Here is a 15,949-nt window from a genome sequence, read left to right as displayed (position 1 = left end):
CTCTCTCCCTCATGCTCATTTGTCTTTTGCTATCATCTTTTCTCCTCTGCTGGTGAAATTAGTAGTAGTTTTGCTCCCTCTCTTTCAGGTCTACAACATGTTCCACCACCAGAGTCTGGGAGTCAGGATCAACATTCGTGTCACCAAACTAGTGTTGCTTCACAGCCGCCCAGTAAGCCTGACTATTCACTGACTTTCCAGCTGATGCTGACCTCACCCTGTGTGTGTGTGTGTGTGTGTGTGTGCTGTGCGAGAGAAAGAGGAAGGTCATGTCCCTCAGGAAGGACATTCCCTTTTTTTCCCTTTAAAGTGCTCTGCCCTGCGGACTCAAAAATAGACTGTAGAGTCTCATTCCATTAAATATCTGTTAACACTTTCTATGAGGACCATAACTACAGTGCTGTATAGGGGTATTCATAACATATTACAACGCATTCATAGTACTTTATGATTACAAGTGTGTTTATAAATGTAAATCTATACACTGATGGTTGAGGTGTGTATAGGTGAGTACAGGTAGTCGTAATCATAACCATCAGTCAAGCTTCCACAAGACACAACTTATAGTTCATTACAAGTCACATTTATACTGTTTAATGACTGTCGATATATTGCGACTTCAGTGATTTCTTAACTTTTCATTTATAGCCACTATTGTCTCAGAAGGTCATGCTGTCCAATACTATCCTTTGTGTTTACTTCTAATTCACAAATGTTGCATATTAACACAACAAACTAAGAAAGTCAACATGCAAAATGTTATACCTGCTTAGTATCAGTGCATTAGCATTGTTATCTTCTTAGCATGCTGACGCCAGGCCCATTTGATGCATAACATATCACATAATGTAATGCATGGCTTTATTCCAACATAACAGGACAATTAAAGCTAAAAGAGACATGCAATACCAGAGGGTTAATCTGCTCTGTATCTCTTGCATTAGCATTGTTAACCTCTTAGCATGCTGACGCCAGGCCCATTTGATGCATAACATATCACATAATGTAATGCATGGCTTTATTCCAACATAACAGGACAATTAAAGCTAAAAGAGACATGCAATACCAGAGGGTTAATCTGCTCTGTATCTCTTGTTCAGGAAAAGCTGAAGGTAGGTCATCATGGAGAACGATCTCTGGAGAGCTTCTGTCATTGGCAGTACCAAGAGTTTGGGGGGCCACGGTACCTTGGCACTAACCACATTCCTGGTGGAAGGGATGACATCCCACCAGTGGACACTGCTGTGCTGGTCACCAGGTATGCAGCAGCATTAAATATAGTCTCAGCTCTTGTGCAGCTGCATGCACTATGATGAATATGACTGTTTTCCTCTCTGTATGTGGTTATTTATTACAACAAGGAGACAGGCTTTGTTTGAGAAAAAGATGCAGAGACTTGTACATGTTGTACACCAGAGTGCAGATGACAAGATGCCGCTGGTTGTTCAAATCAGTGGTCTGCTGTGTTGTAACTCGGCCTTTAGGTACCTTAGTAGATCGGCAACAAAAAACATGAGAGAGTGGAATGGTTTTTTTGATTCTATAGACAACTTTTGATGTTGGAAACCCAGAAAGACCCATTCTAATATGTAATGAACTGAACTGAACTGTATTGAACTGTACTAAACTGTACTGTTGTTTAAACAAAGCCTAAGCCAAAATTACTCTAAAAAGCTTTACAGAAAAGCAGTCTAAACGTTAATCTAGTCTAGCATTCAGTCCTTGTTTTGCACAGTGTTGACCAGAGCTGTATATGTGGCTAACAGGAGATACACTTTTAGAAAAAAGTATTCAGGAAGGGGCTGGTTTTCAGGGTATGGGCTCGGCCCCTTACTTCCAGTGAAGGGAAATCTTAATGCTTCAGCATACCAAGACATTTTGGACAATGCTATGCTTCCAACTTTGTGACAGCAGTTTGGAGAAGGCCCTTTTCTATTCCAGCATGACTGTGTCCCAGTGCACAAAGCAAAGCTCCATAAAGACATGGTTGGATGAGTTTGGTGTGGAAGAACTTAACTGGCCCACACAGAGTCCTGACCTCAACCCCATCAAACACCTTTGGGATGAACTGGAATGGAGATTGTGCTTTTTCTTCTAACATCAGCTCACTATTGCTCTACAGCATGAATGGGCAAAAATACACACAGAAGCCCTTCAGAATCTTGTAGAAAGCCTTCCCAGAAGAGTGGAAGATGTAATTGATTGGAAGGGCGGGGTAATGGTTGGGTGTTCCTTTTATAGGGTGTTTATTTATATCTATCATATCTATCTGTTATGGTGGCGTTTTCCTGACTTTTATATCATTTAGGATGAAATGGCACATGTGGTCATCCTGAACTGTCCTATATAGGATGTGAGGTTTGTGATTTCCTAGGTTCATTTCTCCCTATTTCTGTCAAAAAAAAAAAAAAAAATACATACTTATTTCTAATTCTTGCTATACTTGTCATTTATGATTGCACCGCTCCAAAGGGTCTATTAGCAGAACAAGACAAAAACAGAAAAAAAACTAGAAGTTGAGTTCTTTCCCTTACAGTTTCTGACTGCTGAGTCAAGCAATAATATAAGTTTGTAAAACTACTGCAATAGAAGTGTTTATTGCTTCAGATATGCAACCATATTCAGTTGAAGAGAATTGAGAATTTAAACATCTGGTCAAACTGCTTGAATCCTGCCGCAGTGTGCCTTCATGTGTGGGTTTTAGTCAGTCTTCTGTGCTTCCCCAGATGCAGTTATTCAAGAGTTATCAGCAGCTTAGAGCCATAGAACAGAGAATTACTGACATTTAAGTTATTTATTTGTTTTTTTTTAGTTCTTTTCTGTTACAGTAAGAATTATGGCCAATGAGCCACTGTTGAGTCTACGTTTTTCAAAATAAATGCCGAAAATCTTTCTACATTTGTTTTCCCTGCGGTACCATAAACATACTTAACCGTGATCCCTGTGTACCGATACACTCGTACATACTGCTAGTTCACGATATGATTTATGCTGTCTTCTACCTTTATGTCTATGTATTTATTTTACAGGTGCTTGTACAAATTATGTGTTACATTTGCATTCAAAGTAATGTGTGTACATTTGACAACAATCAGCATTTCTGTCGGAACTGGCGGTAAATAAATGTACGGTTCTCCTCTCTATCATTCTGACAGATTTTGTTGTTCCTACAGTAATACTGCAACACATTTGTCAAGTAAGGTAGAATCATCAGTCAAGGCAGTGTTTTTAAAATGGGTAATCATGAAACCTCAGTTGATTGTATGCTTGACATTCAGGCAACAGAAGGCTTAATCAGCTGCATTTTTCAGAACCATGTAAATGTGACAAGTTTTCTGTCGAAGTCATTCTTAAAATGTAGACTTCACAGAAGGTGGTCCCTGATGGCCGCACAATCTGGCCACACAGTAAATCCCTGTCCTTTTCATGACTCGATGGTCGTCTCATGTCTAATCACTCCTTCCTCAGTCTGTCAGTAGGGCAGGTTTGTTCCCCATCCTCATGATTCAGTCCGAACAAGGCAGCGTCTGGCACAACATGACACATTCCTAATTTAGGATTAGCTATTATTACCTGCTGTAACTGCGGGGAGGGGGTAAAAGGATTCCTTTTGTCTAAGTGAATACTCATGTCTGCTGTCAGATCCTATCATGTCTCCTCTTGCCAAGAGGAGAGGAACGAGGGCATGGATAAATTGGCCTTTTGTTCTTGAGGTGGTTTGTTCTCAACCTGATCTGACCCCCACCACCACCACTGCTGTCATAAGGCGTCCTGTGTGAGGACAGGAGTAGTCAGGATCAACATCTCTTGGAAAGCGTGGAGAGGGATGCTGCCAGCAGCAGTCAGAGTGACAGCAAGGTAGCATGCAGGTAAATTAAAGCTTGTCATAGCACTCTCAGGTTTCCTGTTGCACATGGTCGCTCAGCATCCTGTGTGTGTGTGTGTGTGTGCGTGGTTGTAATGCGGTACTCTGCTGTAGCTGGTGGAAAACTCCCGTGGATGACATGACTTTAGTATGTCTCTTACAGCTTATTAAAGGCCTAGGAGGAGATAACAAGATACTTGATGCTGGTCTCTGGATGCCTTCATGTCACTCATGTAGAATGTATACATACCAGGCTACACAAGATTGGAGCTGTGCTACATAAGCTGGCTTTTAGAACAAAATACCTTAGATGAAGTCTGATGAAAGGTTGAGATTTTTTTTTTCTTACTTTTTATGCCTTGGGTCATGGTGCCAAAGGGACAAAAAAGTGTTGTTAAAGCAGCAATGCTTTGGATTTGTATGTATGGACACATTCACATGGGAACTCTTCAGAACAACCTGGTGGACCATGGGAACATCTTTCACTGGAGCTACAATGATTGTTCAGTTAATTGTTTTTTTGATTAACAGAAAAATAATCAGCTCTATTTTGAAAACCTATTATTTCAATTTGCAAGCAAAAGTGTCCAGCTTCTCATATGTGAGAATTGGTATTACATTGTAAAGTAAATATGTTGAGGTTTTGGACTGCAAAGATTTTATATGACGTTACTTTGAGATTTAGGATGTTATGATTTGCATTTCTTGTTTTCTGACATATTATTGATCACAATTGGAATATTAGTCAAAAATGACAGTCATCGTTAGTTGCAGCCCTGCTTTCCATCTTTATAGCACTCTGCCACAGCTACTTGAAAAACACAAGACACTTTTGTGCTTTTGAAGCCAGGTGCACATTAATTTGTTGGTTAATCCATTTAGCCATCCAACCACTCCATCACTCTTATTGTCCAGGACTGGGTGAGAGTCAGGGGTTGACAACACAGGCAAATATTTGTAAGTGTCAAAAAGTGTAGCGTCGCTGATGCAGGGGGCTGAACCCCGATGCAGAGTATCAAACAGGCAGGGGAGGCAGGCAACCAGGTCCAGGTCCAAAATAATATTCTATCCTCACACTTACTGTGGCAATGGAATCAAGGAAAAAACCATGGCAACAAAAAACAAAACCAATTCCTGGCATGAAGACAATGTAATGCACCAACAACAGTGACAGGGAAGACGACGACTAAATAGACAACATAATGAGACACAGGTGAAACACATTAGGGAGGAGAAAGCAATCAGGATAACCAAAAGCAAAGCTACATGAAACAGAGACACACAGGGGAAGTGACATTTTCAAAATAAAACAGGACATGACAAAAACCTTGGAACCTAATACATGGAAACACATGACAAGACACACAAGAAACATGACACATGGACTAGAAACCAAAGGACAAAACATAACCAAAACACAAGGAAAGTTAGCATGGCATCCTCTCATGGAAAACACGTTTTATTACGAGAGCAGTTTAAATTTCTACAGTGGATTAATGGGTACGTATTACGGTTTGGATTATACTCCAAACTGGATGTATTCATGGATAACTGCACATATGCAGACACTTAGAAGTTTGTTTACACTACTTTCTGTTGTTGAGTTGCAGGACACATTTCACGTGTGCGCAAAAACATATTCCGTATCTTGTTTTGGCATGTAAAATTATGTATGTGGACATCTGTATAGAACCTACATGTACACCCTCTGATGACAGAATATACTTAAAGGACTCTTGTGTACTCACAAACACAAAAAAGTATATCAGTCCTAGCCTATTGACTTCCCATGCAGAGGGGTTCTTTTTTCCGTCATCTGTTTTGTGATTCAGCTTTAAGTTGCTCTACTCATACCACACTGTCTCACCATCTTTTGTTCTTTCTCTTTTCCCTCATCCTCCCCTTTGCTGTGCTTTTTCCGCATGCAGCTGCATCCCTCTATGTCTGTTTAATCCCCAGCTCGTTCCAAACAGGCGTCAGATCCACTTATTGTTGCTCCCACATCCAACTGATCAGGCACTGGAGCCCAGGAACGCTGCCAGCTCAGGCTGCCGTTCACTAGCCATTAGACAAGAAGGACAGAGTTGAGTCACACCAATCGACTTAGTGTTACAGTGTCCACGAGCACCCAGATGGAGATTGGTATCAGATCACAAGTCTGAATGTCTGCTAATTGCATGTTACAAAGGTCTTATTACTAGGGTTTCTGTTTTGAGGGTGAATTATCTGAAGAGTTCCATGAATTCCAAGGTGTGAAAACATGGACAGTCTCTCTAAAGACATAAAATGGAGCTCATTGGAAAGGGTTTTTGTTTCACATATAAAATACACTTATGGTTCCCTAGCCAAAATGGATACATTGTACAAGTTTGAAAAGTACAAACAACTCTGACGCCTTTTATAATGGTAGTTTTGCGACAGCATGTTTAGATTGTAAAGCTGCAGTAACAATATCTTTATGGAGTTGTTCCATGTCTGATCCAATATTTCTCCGGCAAGGTTAGCCTACCGCTTGTTCTGCTTGTCCCATAGCAGCTTGTAATGACTATGTATATAACATATATCTTAAGCTGTGACCAAGTATACACTATATAGCAAAAGTATCCAGACACTTCTTTATGGGGTTGGCTAGGCCCCTTACTTCCAGTAAAGAGAAATGTTAATGCTTCTCCTATGCTTCCAACTTTGTGGCAACAGCTTGGGGAAGACACTTTCCTATTCCAGCATGACTGTGTCCCAGTGCACAAAGCAAAGTCCATAAAGACATGGCTGGATGGGTTTGGTGTAAAAGAACTTAACTGGCCCACACAGAGTCCTGACCTTATGCTTATAAATCTCTCTAAATTATACATTCTGGACCTTGAAGTAAAACCCACTATTCTCACTGTGAGACCATTTTCATTGAGTTTAATTAATTTTATTTGCTGAGGGAATCTGTCTTCTTCTTTTTTTTTTTTTTTTTGGTGTGTGTTTAGATCCAACCGTCATCCCTCAGGCCCATTGTGGTTGGCTGATCGCTCAAAATACAGACAGCACATTAAGTGGTCCACCAGGGATAAAACACACACCCACTCTGCCCCTGCATATCTGGGACTCTCTGATCACTGTCTGGTTTATATTCAGGTTGTGGTTCAGTTTACATGCACAAACTAAAATCTGCTCAGCATGTGGTCAGGATAGAAAAGAGGAAGCTGGTAATGGTACAAAGAATTTACAGCTTGGTTTGTACCTCAGTTTTGAGGTCACACTCCAGTATGTTTTTGCAACAGCAAGAAAAACAAACAAACAAACAAAAAAACATTCATCATTGGCTCATTTGTCATAATTCCTACTTTAACAGATTCAAATACTAGCATATTGTCAATAAGTAAAAATGAAAAACAGAGATGAATAACAGATATGTCAGTAACGCTCAATATTAAAACCTTGACCTGCTGATAATACAACATGTTTTCATCCCACCTTGTCATATACAGACGCTTTGTTTTTTTGTGTTTTTAACATGAAACATGCTAGAAAGGCTTTTTTGTTAATGGGTTTCCATTAGAAGTACATTAAAGTTTAGTGTGACACAAAACGATACCTTCTGCTCCCAGGGATGTGTTAAAACAGCTCTATTTGATGCGTTGAGAATGAGACTCGGCTCAATAATCCCTGAACAACTGCAGCTTCCTTAATACAGGGCAGGCACCTCAGACTGATGAAAATGTACACACGTAGGCACATTGTAGCAGGGTCAAGCAGAGTATGGTTGTATAGTACTCCTACCACACTTCACCACAATAATTTGATTTTATTTTGTGAGTAGTATAAAGGGACTACAGCTACCATTAAACTCTTCAGGAAAACGTCACCATAAATTACCTGCTGGCCAATCGCTCAAACATCTATAACATGATCCCCATGCAGGCTACAGGTGGCGTGACTCTTTTTCTTTGGTGTTGCAGAAGCGCATACATCATTTCCCCACAGATATGCAATCTCAGTCTCATTAAAACACGCACCAGTCCGAGAACTGCAACAGCTCAGGAGCTATCAGGTTACAGACAGCAGTCACGATCACATATCATTTTCATGAACCGTGCCAGTCCCTAGATGCCATGCCATAGGGGTATTACAGTGCGACCATGGCAAATGTGAGGCATTGTCACATTACAGTGGGATGCTTCAAAGTGCTATCATTATAATAACTGCTTTTAAATTAAAAAAGAGAATGATATAAACATGCTCAGACACTAACAGGGTCTGAATAGTGACTTATGAAGACAGCTTAGCATGTATATGCTGTAAAGTGAGCATTGACAACATGTATACAGTTGTCTGACAATAGAAATGCAAGCAAGTGAATAAATGAAAACAACAAAAATCCTTCATGTGGTGGCTTTAAACCACAGAATGAGAGAGCCGGAGGGGAGTGACAGAGGTTTAACCAGCTGAGACTCAGCGGAACAACCAGGTTGTCTGTCCAACTGCTTAACACATGCTGTCTGTAATGGCAGGTTTAATGTTTGCTGACTGGACGACAGAAGAATTCAGACTTTTCCTGTTGTTCAGGGCCTGTACTTATCAAGTGTCTCAGAGTAGTACAGGCCAAAAATTCTCAGAGCAATGCAGACTTGGCCACAGCGAAAGTATTTTATCAATTCAGCCAATATTTAGGAGAGCTCCAGAGGAGCGTTAGAAGGAGCCAGGAGATGGTGGTGAGCGCACATTCATGGGAGAAAATATGTTTACTGGTGGAGACAACAATTAAATGTGTTTTGACATAAAATGTTTTTGATCAAAAACATTTTTGATTTTATGTTGACTTGCCTCATGCAGGATGTAAGAGAAAATCCACAAATATAGAGGTCCTTTTAACCTTTACACTGTGATGGAAAACTAAGCTTTTAAACAATGATGATTCATGTCTGCCACAGCCAACAGGTTTGGCAGTAATGAATTTGGTCATCGTCCAGCTCCAGATACTTCTGATACAGTATCCAGTCATCCTTAGCTGTTGGTCATTACTGGGGCCTCCACCCGAGCCAGATTGGTTGTAATGACTGTGATGACTTGGTCAGTGAGTCACTGAACTTCAAGAATTTCCCTCCAGGGATTAATAAAGGAACTCTGATTCTGATTCTGATTCTGAACCTCTAAGCACAGAGGTTACTGAAGGAAATGCATCTGATAAATGTGGTGAAGGTTTTGCTGTAGTGCCCAATTGCTTCCCCTATATCCACAGCTGTCCTTCCAGCTCATTATTGCTGTGATTGTTGTGAGCTCCTTGAAAATTTAGGGAATTGTGTTTGGTGGACAATGGCATGACTTGCATGCCATGTCATCATTACATAAGCAAAAGAGTCCAAATGTGTAACACAACAGCATGTGTAACAACCTGTGTCTAGCACATGAAAGTCAGTTTGACGACAAAACAACAGTGCCCCAATGAGATACCCCAATACAGAATGGCACAACACTGTTGTAATTGAACTGACAAATGAAAGGTGTCGAAGCTCCTGTTGGAAATCACTTTTACGTGAGTTGTCTGCATTGTCTTTGAGAGGACACGTCCTCAGCAGCGGTCCCTTTATGTCCTGCTTCAAGTCTTAATGTCCTCCTGAGAAGGCAAACAACTGTGTGTCACCGTGTCCTTGTAATGCTGATGGAAACCTCATGACAGGCGCTTGCTGCAAAGTATGGTCTGCAGGCGTCTTTCTTCTGGTGATTCTGTGGTGGAGGTCGGGCCTTGGCTCCATAGGGTGCAGTAACTTTATAACTGACTATTATCGTTTATAAGAACAGTTAAATTTGTCCCTTGAATTTTATTCTGTGGTATGAAATCTCTCTGGAGACTGCAATTGTTACCAACAACAGTAATAATTACACATTTTTTATTTCACGTGCTGTGAGCGTGATAGCAAAATGATGTTGATAATGCTGAACAGGCAAGTCAGTGCTCACTGTAGTGCCTCCTTTCTGACATGTGGACACAATGATGCAAGTTGTGAAAGCTGAGGAGTTTTGATTGGTCAAGGTTCAATATGTAATCTGCCTTGTGTCTTAGGCAAGCCACAGCATGAATTAATGACTCTATGGTCGCCTAATCTGACGGCGATCTACTCGAAAGTGAGGTCTGATCCCAGCATAATGCAGCTGTTGATGTGCAATGTGTTATCACAAGCTGCTTGCTTGCTTTAATCAAAAGGTCATTTAGTTTTTGGTTTTTTTTCACTCGTGCATTTTTGCATGCAAACTTTATTGTGCTGCTTATTGTGCAGACGCACAACTCTAGACATCAGAGTGCTTGTTAATGCAACTAAATGTGTTCCAAATGTAGTGAACAGAGAGCACAGGCCATAAGATCCACACTTTGTTTTTTGTTTTCAGTAGCAAATAGAGGGTCTTAGTCCTTTGGTCACTTCTTAAAGCTTTGCAAACCAAGCACTGCTTTTATTTATTTAGATTTTTTTTCTCCTTTTTAATTTTTTTTAATCAACTCTCTTATCAAGAAAATACTTTTGGTTTTATTGAGTTTTTTGTTTTTCATTCATCGTACATTTCTTGTATTTTGGAGGATTTTGTGAAAACTGCAGAATTAAAATAACGGGTTTTTGTGCATAAAAATATTACCATTTTGCAAAATTGCCTTTTTCTCCACTCACAGACTGAGACTGTGTGTGACATTACAGAAAGGACACCTACGGACTCCGTCCGTTAAAGAGGAGACATCCATCCATCCATCCATTTTCTATACCGCTTATCCGTCAGAGAGGAGACAGCCATTTTGTTTATTTTTTACTTACGTTTGAAAGTTACCCTGTCTACAAACATTTGTTTTTCGATGTTGGATGGTTATTGTCACTTCCTCTGTGACCTTGAGTAGACCGACTCTGGACATGAACTCACATGACTGACAAAAGTTATGAGACCTCATGAGTTTTGGGTTGAAACGTTGCATCATTCAATTTTTGGGTGCCTTCAAAATTCAGTGTGCACTACCTCTCCTTCGTCTTTACTGTGTCCTTTTGTACTGTCATGGCCAAGTAATGACCGGGTTCTTCCTAAAGCTTCAAGCAATAAAACATACATACAATTTGCAGCACAACATTTCTTCAAACTCGCACATGTTGACAAGCAGTTCTTGTTGAGGTCCAGTACCCAGATGTGCAGCTGTTCACACTTAGATGAGCACTCCCACATGTCAGTGGGAACCTTTCCTCCTCCACTGCTGTTGCTGTAATGCTAGCACACTCGGCAATGCCCAGGGGTCGTAAAACCTGCTGCTTCTGATGTTTATGACTCCAAAGTTTGCCTCGACACATGATTGTTGGTTAAATCTTTTACTGTTTCTCCTTTAATTTAAAATGATGCACTAGCTCCATCATGTAGTAAGAAGTGTAAATGAAAAGCACGACCATTTACTCTTTATCTAGAAAGTTAGAGTAAAGCTGTAAAGTACGGTATGTTGTGTCGCTGAAGTCCCTGAAGACTTGTGCTTCTTGTCTTTCTGCTTCACGTTCTTTAGTGTGTTACATGTAAGTTTCATAACCATTGTCTATAAATGGCCAAACATACAACAACGCAGTGTTCACCTAGCATAGTGTTCAAAACACTCTTTGTGCTCCCCCGTCCAGCAATGTCGTAACAGTGAAAGTGACACAAAGCACAAAGTTGACATGTACTGGACCAATAGAGGGTAGCAGTGTTTAGGCAACTGGTTGACTAATCTCATACATCACTAGAAATCATTTTTAAATATTACTGCACAAGTTTAGACTTGTGAAAGTGAGTTAACTCATCTGAGTTCCTGATTCGAATCCCGGCCTGGGCACTTCTGTGCATGTTCTCCCTGTGCCTGCGTGGGTTTTCTCCAGGTTCTCCAGCTTCCTCCCACAATCCAAAAAACATACACATTAGGTTAATAGGCTACTCTACATTGCTCCTAGATGTGAGTGTGTGAGTGTGTGGTTGTCTGTCTTTGTGTGTTGGCCCTGCGATTGACTGGCGACCAGTCCAGGAAATACCCTGCCTCTAGCCTGTAGTCAGCTGGGATAGGCTCCAGCAGCCCTGCGACACTGACAGATAAAGCAGTATTGAAAATGGATGGATGGAATGGCAAATGGCAAAACAATTTATCTTTTCTCACTTTCATTTCTGATCCACAGATCTAACATTTCATCTAAACTTAAATCTATATAGGCATCTCAGCCCTCTTCATTGACAGCTGGCTCTTCACTGGGGTGAAATAGACACTTTGGCCATCCAACATGGACAATCACTTGCTTTCTATCACAACCCTAACGCAGAGACTTTTTCAGTGTGGGTAGATTCTACATGATCAGTGCTGGAAACTGTGGCGTTAGTGCAGTAAAATATGATGGCAGATACACTGAGTTAACTTGTTCTTGTTTCTGTTTTAGGACAGATTTCTGCGTTCACAAAGACGAACCTTGTGATACTGTGGGTGAGTACCACTTTCAGTCTCCCTCGTGTGTGAGTGCAAGTAGAAAAATATCAGTAAACAGATATGCATCACCTGCAAAGGAAACGTTTATGATCATTATGATCTTTGAGATATATATATATATATGTACATATATGATGTGGATGTTCTGCAGAGCTGTATCACCTGTCAAAATGACTAACTAATGATAAATCAGAAATCTTAGCCACTGGTCCAAATAACTCTACAATCCTGGTTCACAGCAAGCTCGATTGCCTCTCTCAGAATATTGAGTAGACCGCTTGACATCTAGTCATTATATATGACACACATCTCTGTTTTGAGAGTAAAGTAAAAAAAGAAATGTTGTTTAGTTTCGCTTCTTCAAGCTTAAAACATTCTCTTCCCCTGGTCCATTGTAATGCTCTTTATGCTGGTATCAGTCAGAGCTCTCTTCAGTGTTTCCGACTGGTGCAGAATGTTGTTGTATGACTATTAACTGGCCCAAAGAAAGACAAACACATTACTCTTGTGCTGACTTACACTGAATGCCTACTTTATTTTGTAGCTAACCTTTAATCCATAAAGGTTCTTGTTCCCAATTATGTAAATGACTTACTGACTTCCTGTCTGGACACTCTCTGAGATGAGTGGATGCAGGTCTACTGGTTGTCTGTAGATACAGTTCAGATCCCTGTAGTCACTGAAGGTAACAGGGCCTGTGCAGTTTGCTATATTGAAAGCTATTATACAGTATATGAATATGTATGTTTATAAACATGGGCTATATGTTTGTTCCTTTTAGATGAGTGTTTATGAAAACGTAAGTGTTTTTTGTTGCTTCCCTCCTCTTTGTTTCTGTTGCTTTTTTGTCTTTAAACTTGCTAAGGAAAGTGGCGTACAAATAAACATTATTATTATTATTATTATTATATCATTGAAGGACACCTTTAAACCCTGACGGTAGACAGATAGACAGATAGACAGAGGTAGTTTTCCTGACCAGCTGACCAGTCAAATGAATCACTCCTCTTTCCAAATTCCTCCAGCAGCCTTTTCTCTGGAGACAAAGCATAAGATGTAAGATAAGTGCAAGTGTAATTAAAATAAAATAAGTGTAATTTATTAAATGAATAACTGATGGAATCGAGCCTGGCCTGAAGATTGTCAGTACTTATACATGCACCATTTGCTGAAACCAGGCTGGATATTCAGCTTCATATTGCATGATTTTAGATTTGGGGTATTTATAATACTGCTAAACTGCACTTTCTTATTTTTGTTTCCTCAACTGTTTTCTTTCAAGTGGCTGCATTTGGTTCAGCCACGAACGTTCTCCTCCTAAAGTTGTAAAAAGAACAATGTGTGTGCTGTTGGAGTCCTGTGATACCCACAGTTTTGGATAATTATTTTGAAATTATACAATGAAAAATACAGGTAAGGTATAAGTACCTCTACCCAAATTAAATTAATCAGTAGACAATGAAATTAACCAATAAGCAATCAAATACATATCTAAAAAAGTCAGTATGTAATGAGATAAATATATTTATTATTTTAAAAGTCGGTCTTGTCGGTCAATCTCTCGTTTTTTTAACCTTTTAGCAGCCAACAAAGACACACCTCAGCACTACCTAAAATACCACAAAGTTCACACTCTCCTCTGTGAGGACAAGTCACATTATGATCTGAGCCTTGTCAGGACTGAACTAAGTGATTGATACATACGCCTGGGTGTACTCTTGATCAACAAGTTGGTCTGAAGACACTGGCATTATGTGTGGGAAAGGCCAGTCCAATCTCTTTTCCATAGAGAGAAATGAATGGCTTTAGCATGTGTGGCTGGACAGTTTCATCTGTGTTGCCAGCACACAGAAGGCTGATGTTCATAGGCTAAATGTTGCATTGTGTCACAAAATGAAGGACCCAATTGCAGACAGAACAGAAGGGTAAAGTGGAGAAAAGGACATTTATCAATAAACAGAAGAAGGCAAACTTAAGGCAGCTGGGAATCCAGGTACAAAGAGTCCAAAAGGAATCCAAAGAATCCAATCCTTGTGACTTTGGATGCTTCCAAAAACATACAGTAGAACACAGGAAATGCTGAGGAAAGACACAGCATAGCTTAGAGAGACAAAGGAGACTAGAGACAGGTGAAAGCAATCAGCACTGGCAAGCAATTAAAATTAAAAGGAAAATTGACAAGGACAGGAAATGAGAAACTAAAAAAAGACAGGAAGGGCAGGAAAGCTACAAAGTGAAATGGCAAACTAACCAAACTGAAACTTCAAAACAATACACTAAGTAAGATCATCATTCCTGTAGTCTGAGGAGGAGAATAAGATGAGGAGAGTCACTATAAACAATGGTCTGCATTGTCCCCAGTACTTTCTGAGGAGTCTTCACCCTCACAGGCTCATCGCCTTGGCCTGATGCATGTGTAGTTGAGCTTGACACCATCATGTAAGATCTTACTGAATTACATTTTCATCTCCCACGAATAACAATTTCACACACAAGTGTAAACTGCCTCCCCTACGCCTAAAATTTAGATCTGCCGATGCATTGCTTTGCAGTGCAGTTTGGCGGTGCAGGACAGTCCTGGATTTACTTGCTAGAGCCGTCTGCATTGTCCCCCTGTGGCGTCAATATAATGTCAACATGAAGAGGCTGCACTACCGTCAGTCTGAGCATGGCCTCATATGAACATATGTGCAACATGTTTCAATTGTCTTTCCACAGAATCTGCTACTGGCAACTTAAGTGTTATGAACTTAATAATTCTGTTTTGGCAACTTCAAGCAATCAGTCGAGGTTTGGAAAATATTGTAACTTGAAGAACAGGACAGGATGCCTTGACATTTTCAAAGTTTAATCAAAACCACCAACTTTCCCTAATCCAAATCAAGTGTTTGAGTAGCTTAAACCCAGCAACACATGGAATGCAGGATGTGAACCCTCTTGTCCTGAACTGTGGATTCTAAACCATCCACCGGCCTTCCTGGATGTGAAGAAAAGTTACCAGCAAATACAAACCAGGCATCAATTGTGTTTCTTCAGAAACATATTTGGCAAAAGAATATTAAACATACTTAATGTATAAACACACTTAAACATAAATAGGAGACAGAGTTGCTAAAGGATGATCTACCCCGTGAAGTCCTGTTCCTTCGCATGAATTTCTTCTGCCTCTGTGAACCTCTCTGTTTCTGCATTACATAATGCTGGAACTCTTCCATCTACAATTGTGATTTATGCCCTTGGAAGTCAAAGAATTGGCCTCGGTCCATAAATGTCAAAGTGGTTTTCTTCTATGCTCGTTTCCTTGTTTGACCGCATGAACCAAGAGTGCAGAGATTTATTTATTTATTTATTTATTTTGAGGGGGGCATGTTTAGTTCACAAATAAGCACAAATTGCAATTCCCTGAATTGAAAATGGCACAGAAATCAGACAGAATGAAATCAACAAACAAACCAGAGAGGTTCTACACTGAGTGTATCTGAGTGAGACACTGTAATACATTGAGCTTCTCCGAGTCCAATAACTTCAGCTTCAGCTTCAGCTTCATCTGTGTGAGTGTGAATGTTTTCTGCCGGCTCCTAAAGCTGAAATTAAGGAACCCACGACTCTTTAAATGTGTGTGCATATGCGTC

General features: G+C 40.2%; 1 protein-coding gene across 3 annotated transcripts in view; it reads left to right on the top strand.

Annotated features, from left to right (window-relative positions):
- adamts17 (ADAM metallopeptidase with thrombospondin type 1 motif, 17) overlaps positions 1-15,949 on the top strand; it is a 95,676-nt gene that overhangs the window by 23,336 nt on the left and 56,391 nt on the right. For all 3 annotated transcript variants that reach the window (XM_046390026.1, XM_046389949.1, XM_046390115.1), the window contains exons 5-7: positions 89-172; positions 1,101-1,258; positions 12,271-12,314. In XM_046390026.1, coding sequence (XP_046245982.1) covers positions 89-172; positions 1,101-1,258; positions 12,271-12,314 — 286 coding nt within the window. The remainder of the gene's footprint in view (positions 1-88; positions 173-1,100; positions 1,259-12,270; positions 12,315-15,949) is intronic.

Source organism: Scatophagus argus, chromosome 1, assembly GCF_020382885.2.
Source record: "Scatophagus argus isolate fScaArg1 chromosome 1, fScaArg1.pri, whole genome shotgun sequence".
NCBI lineage: Eukaryota > Metazoa > Chordata > Actinopteri > Scatophagidae > Scatophagus > Scatophagus argus.
The sequence above is the reverse complement of the archived record's forward strand: the minus strand, read 5'-3'. Positions and strand labels throughout refer to the sequence as shown.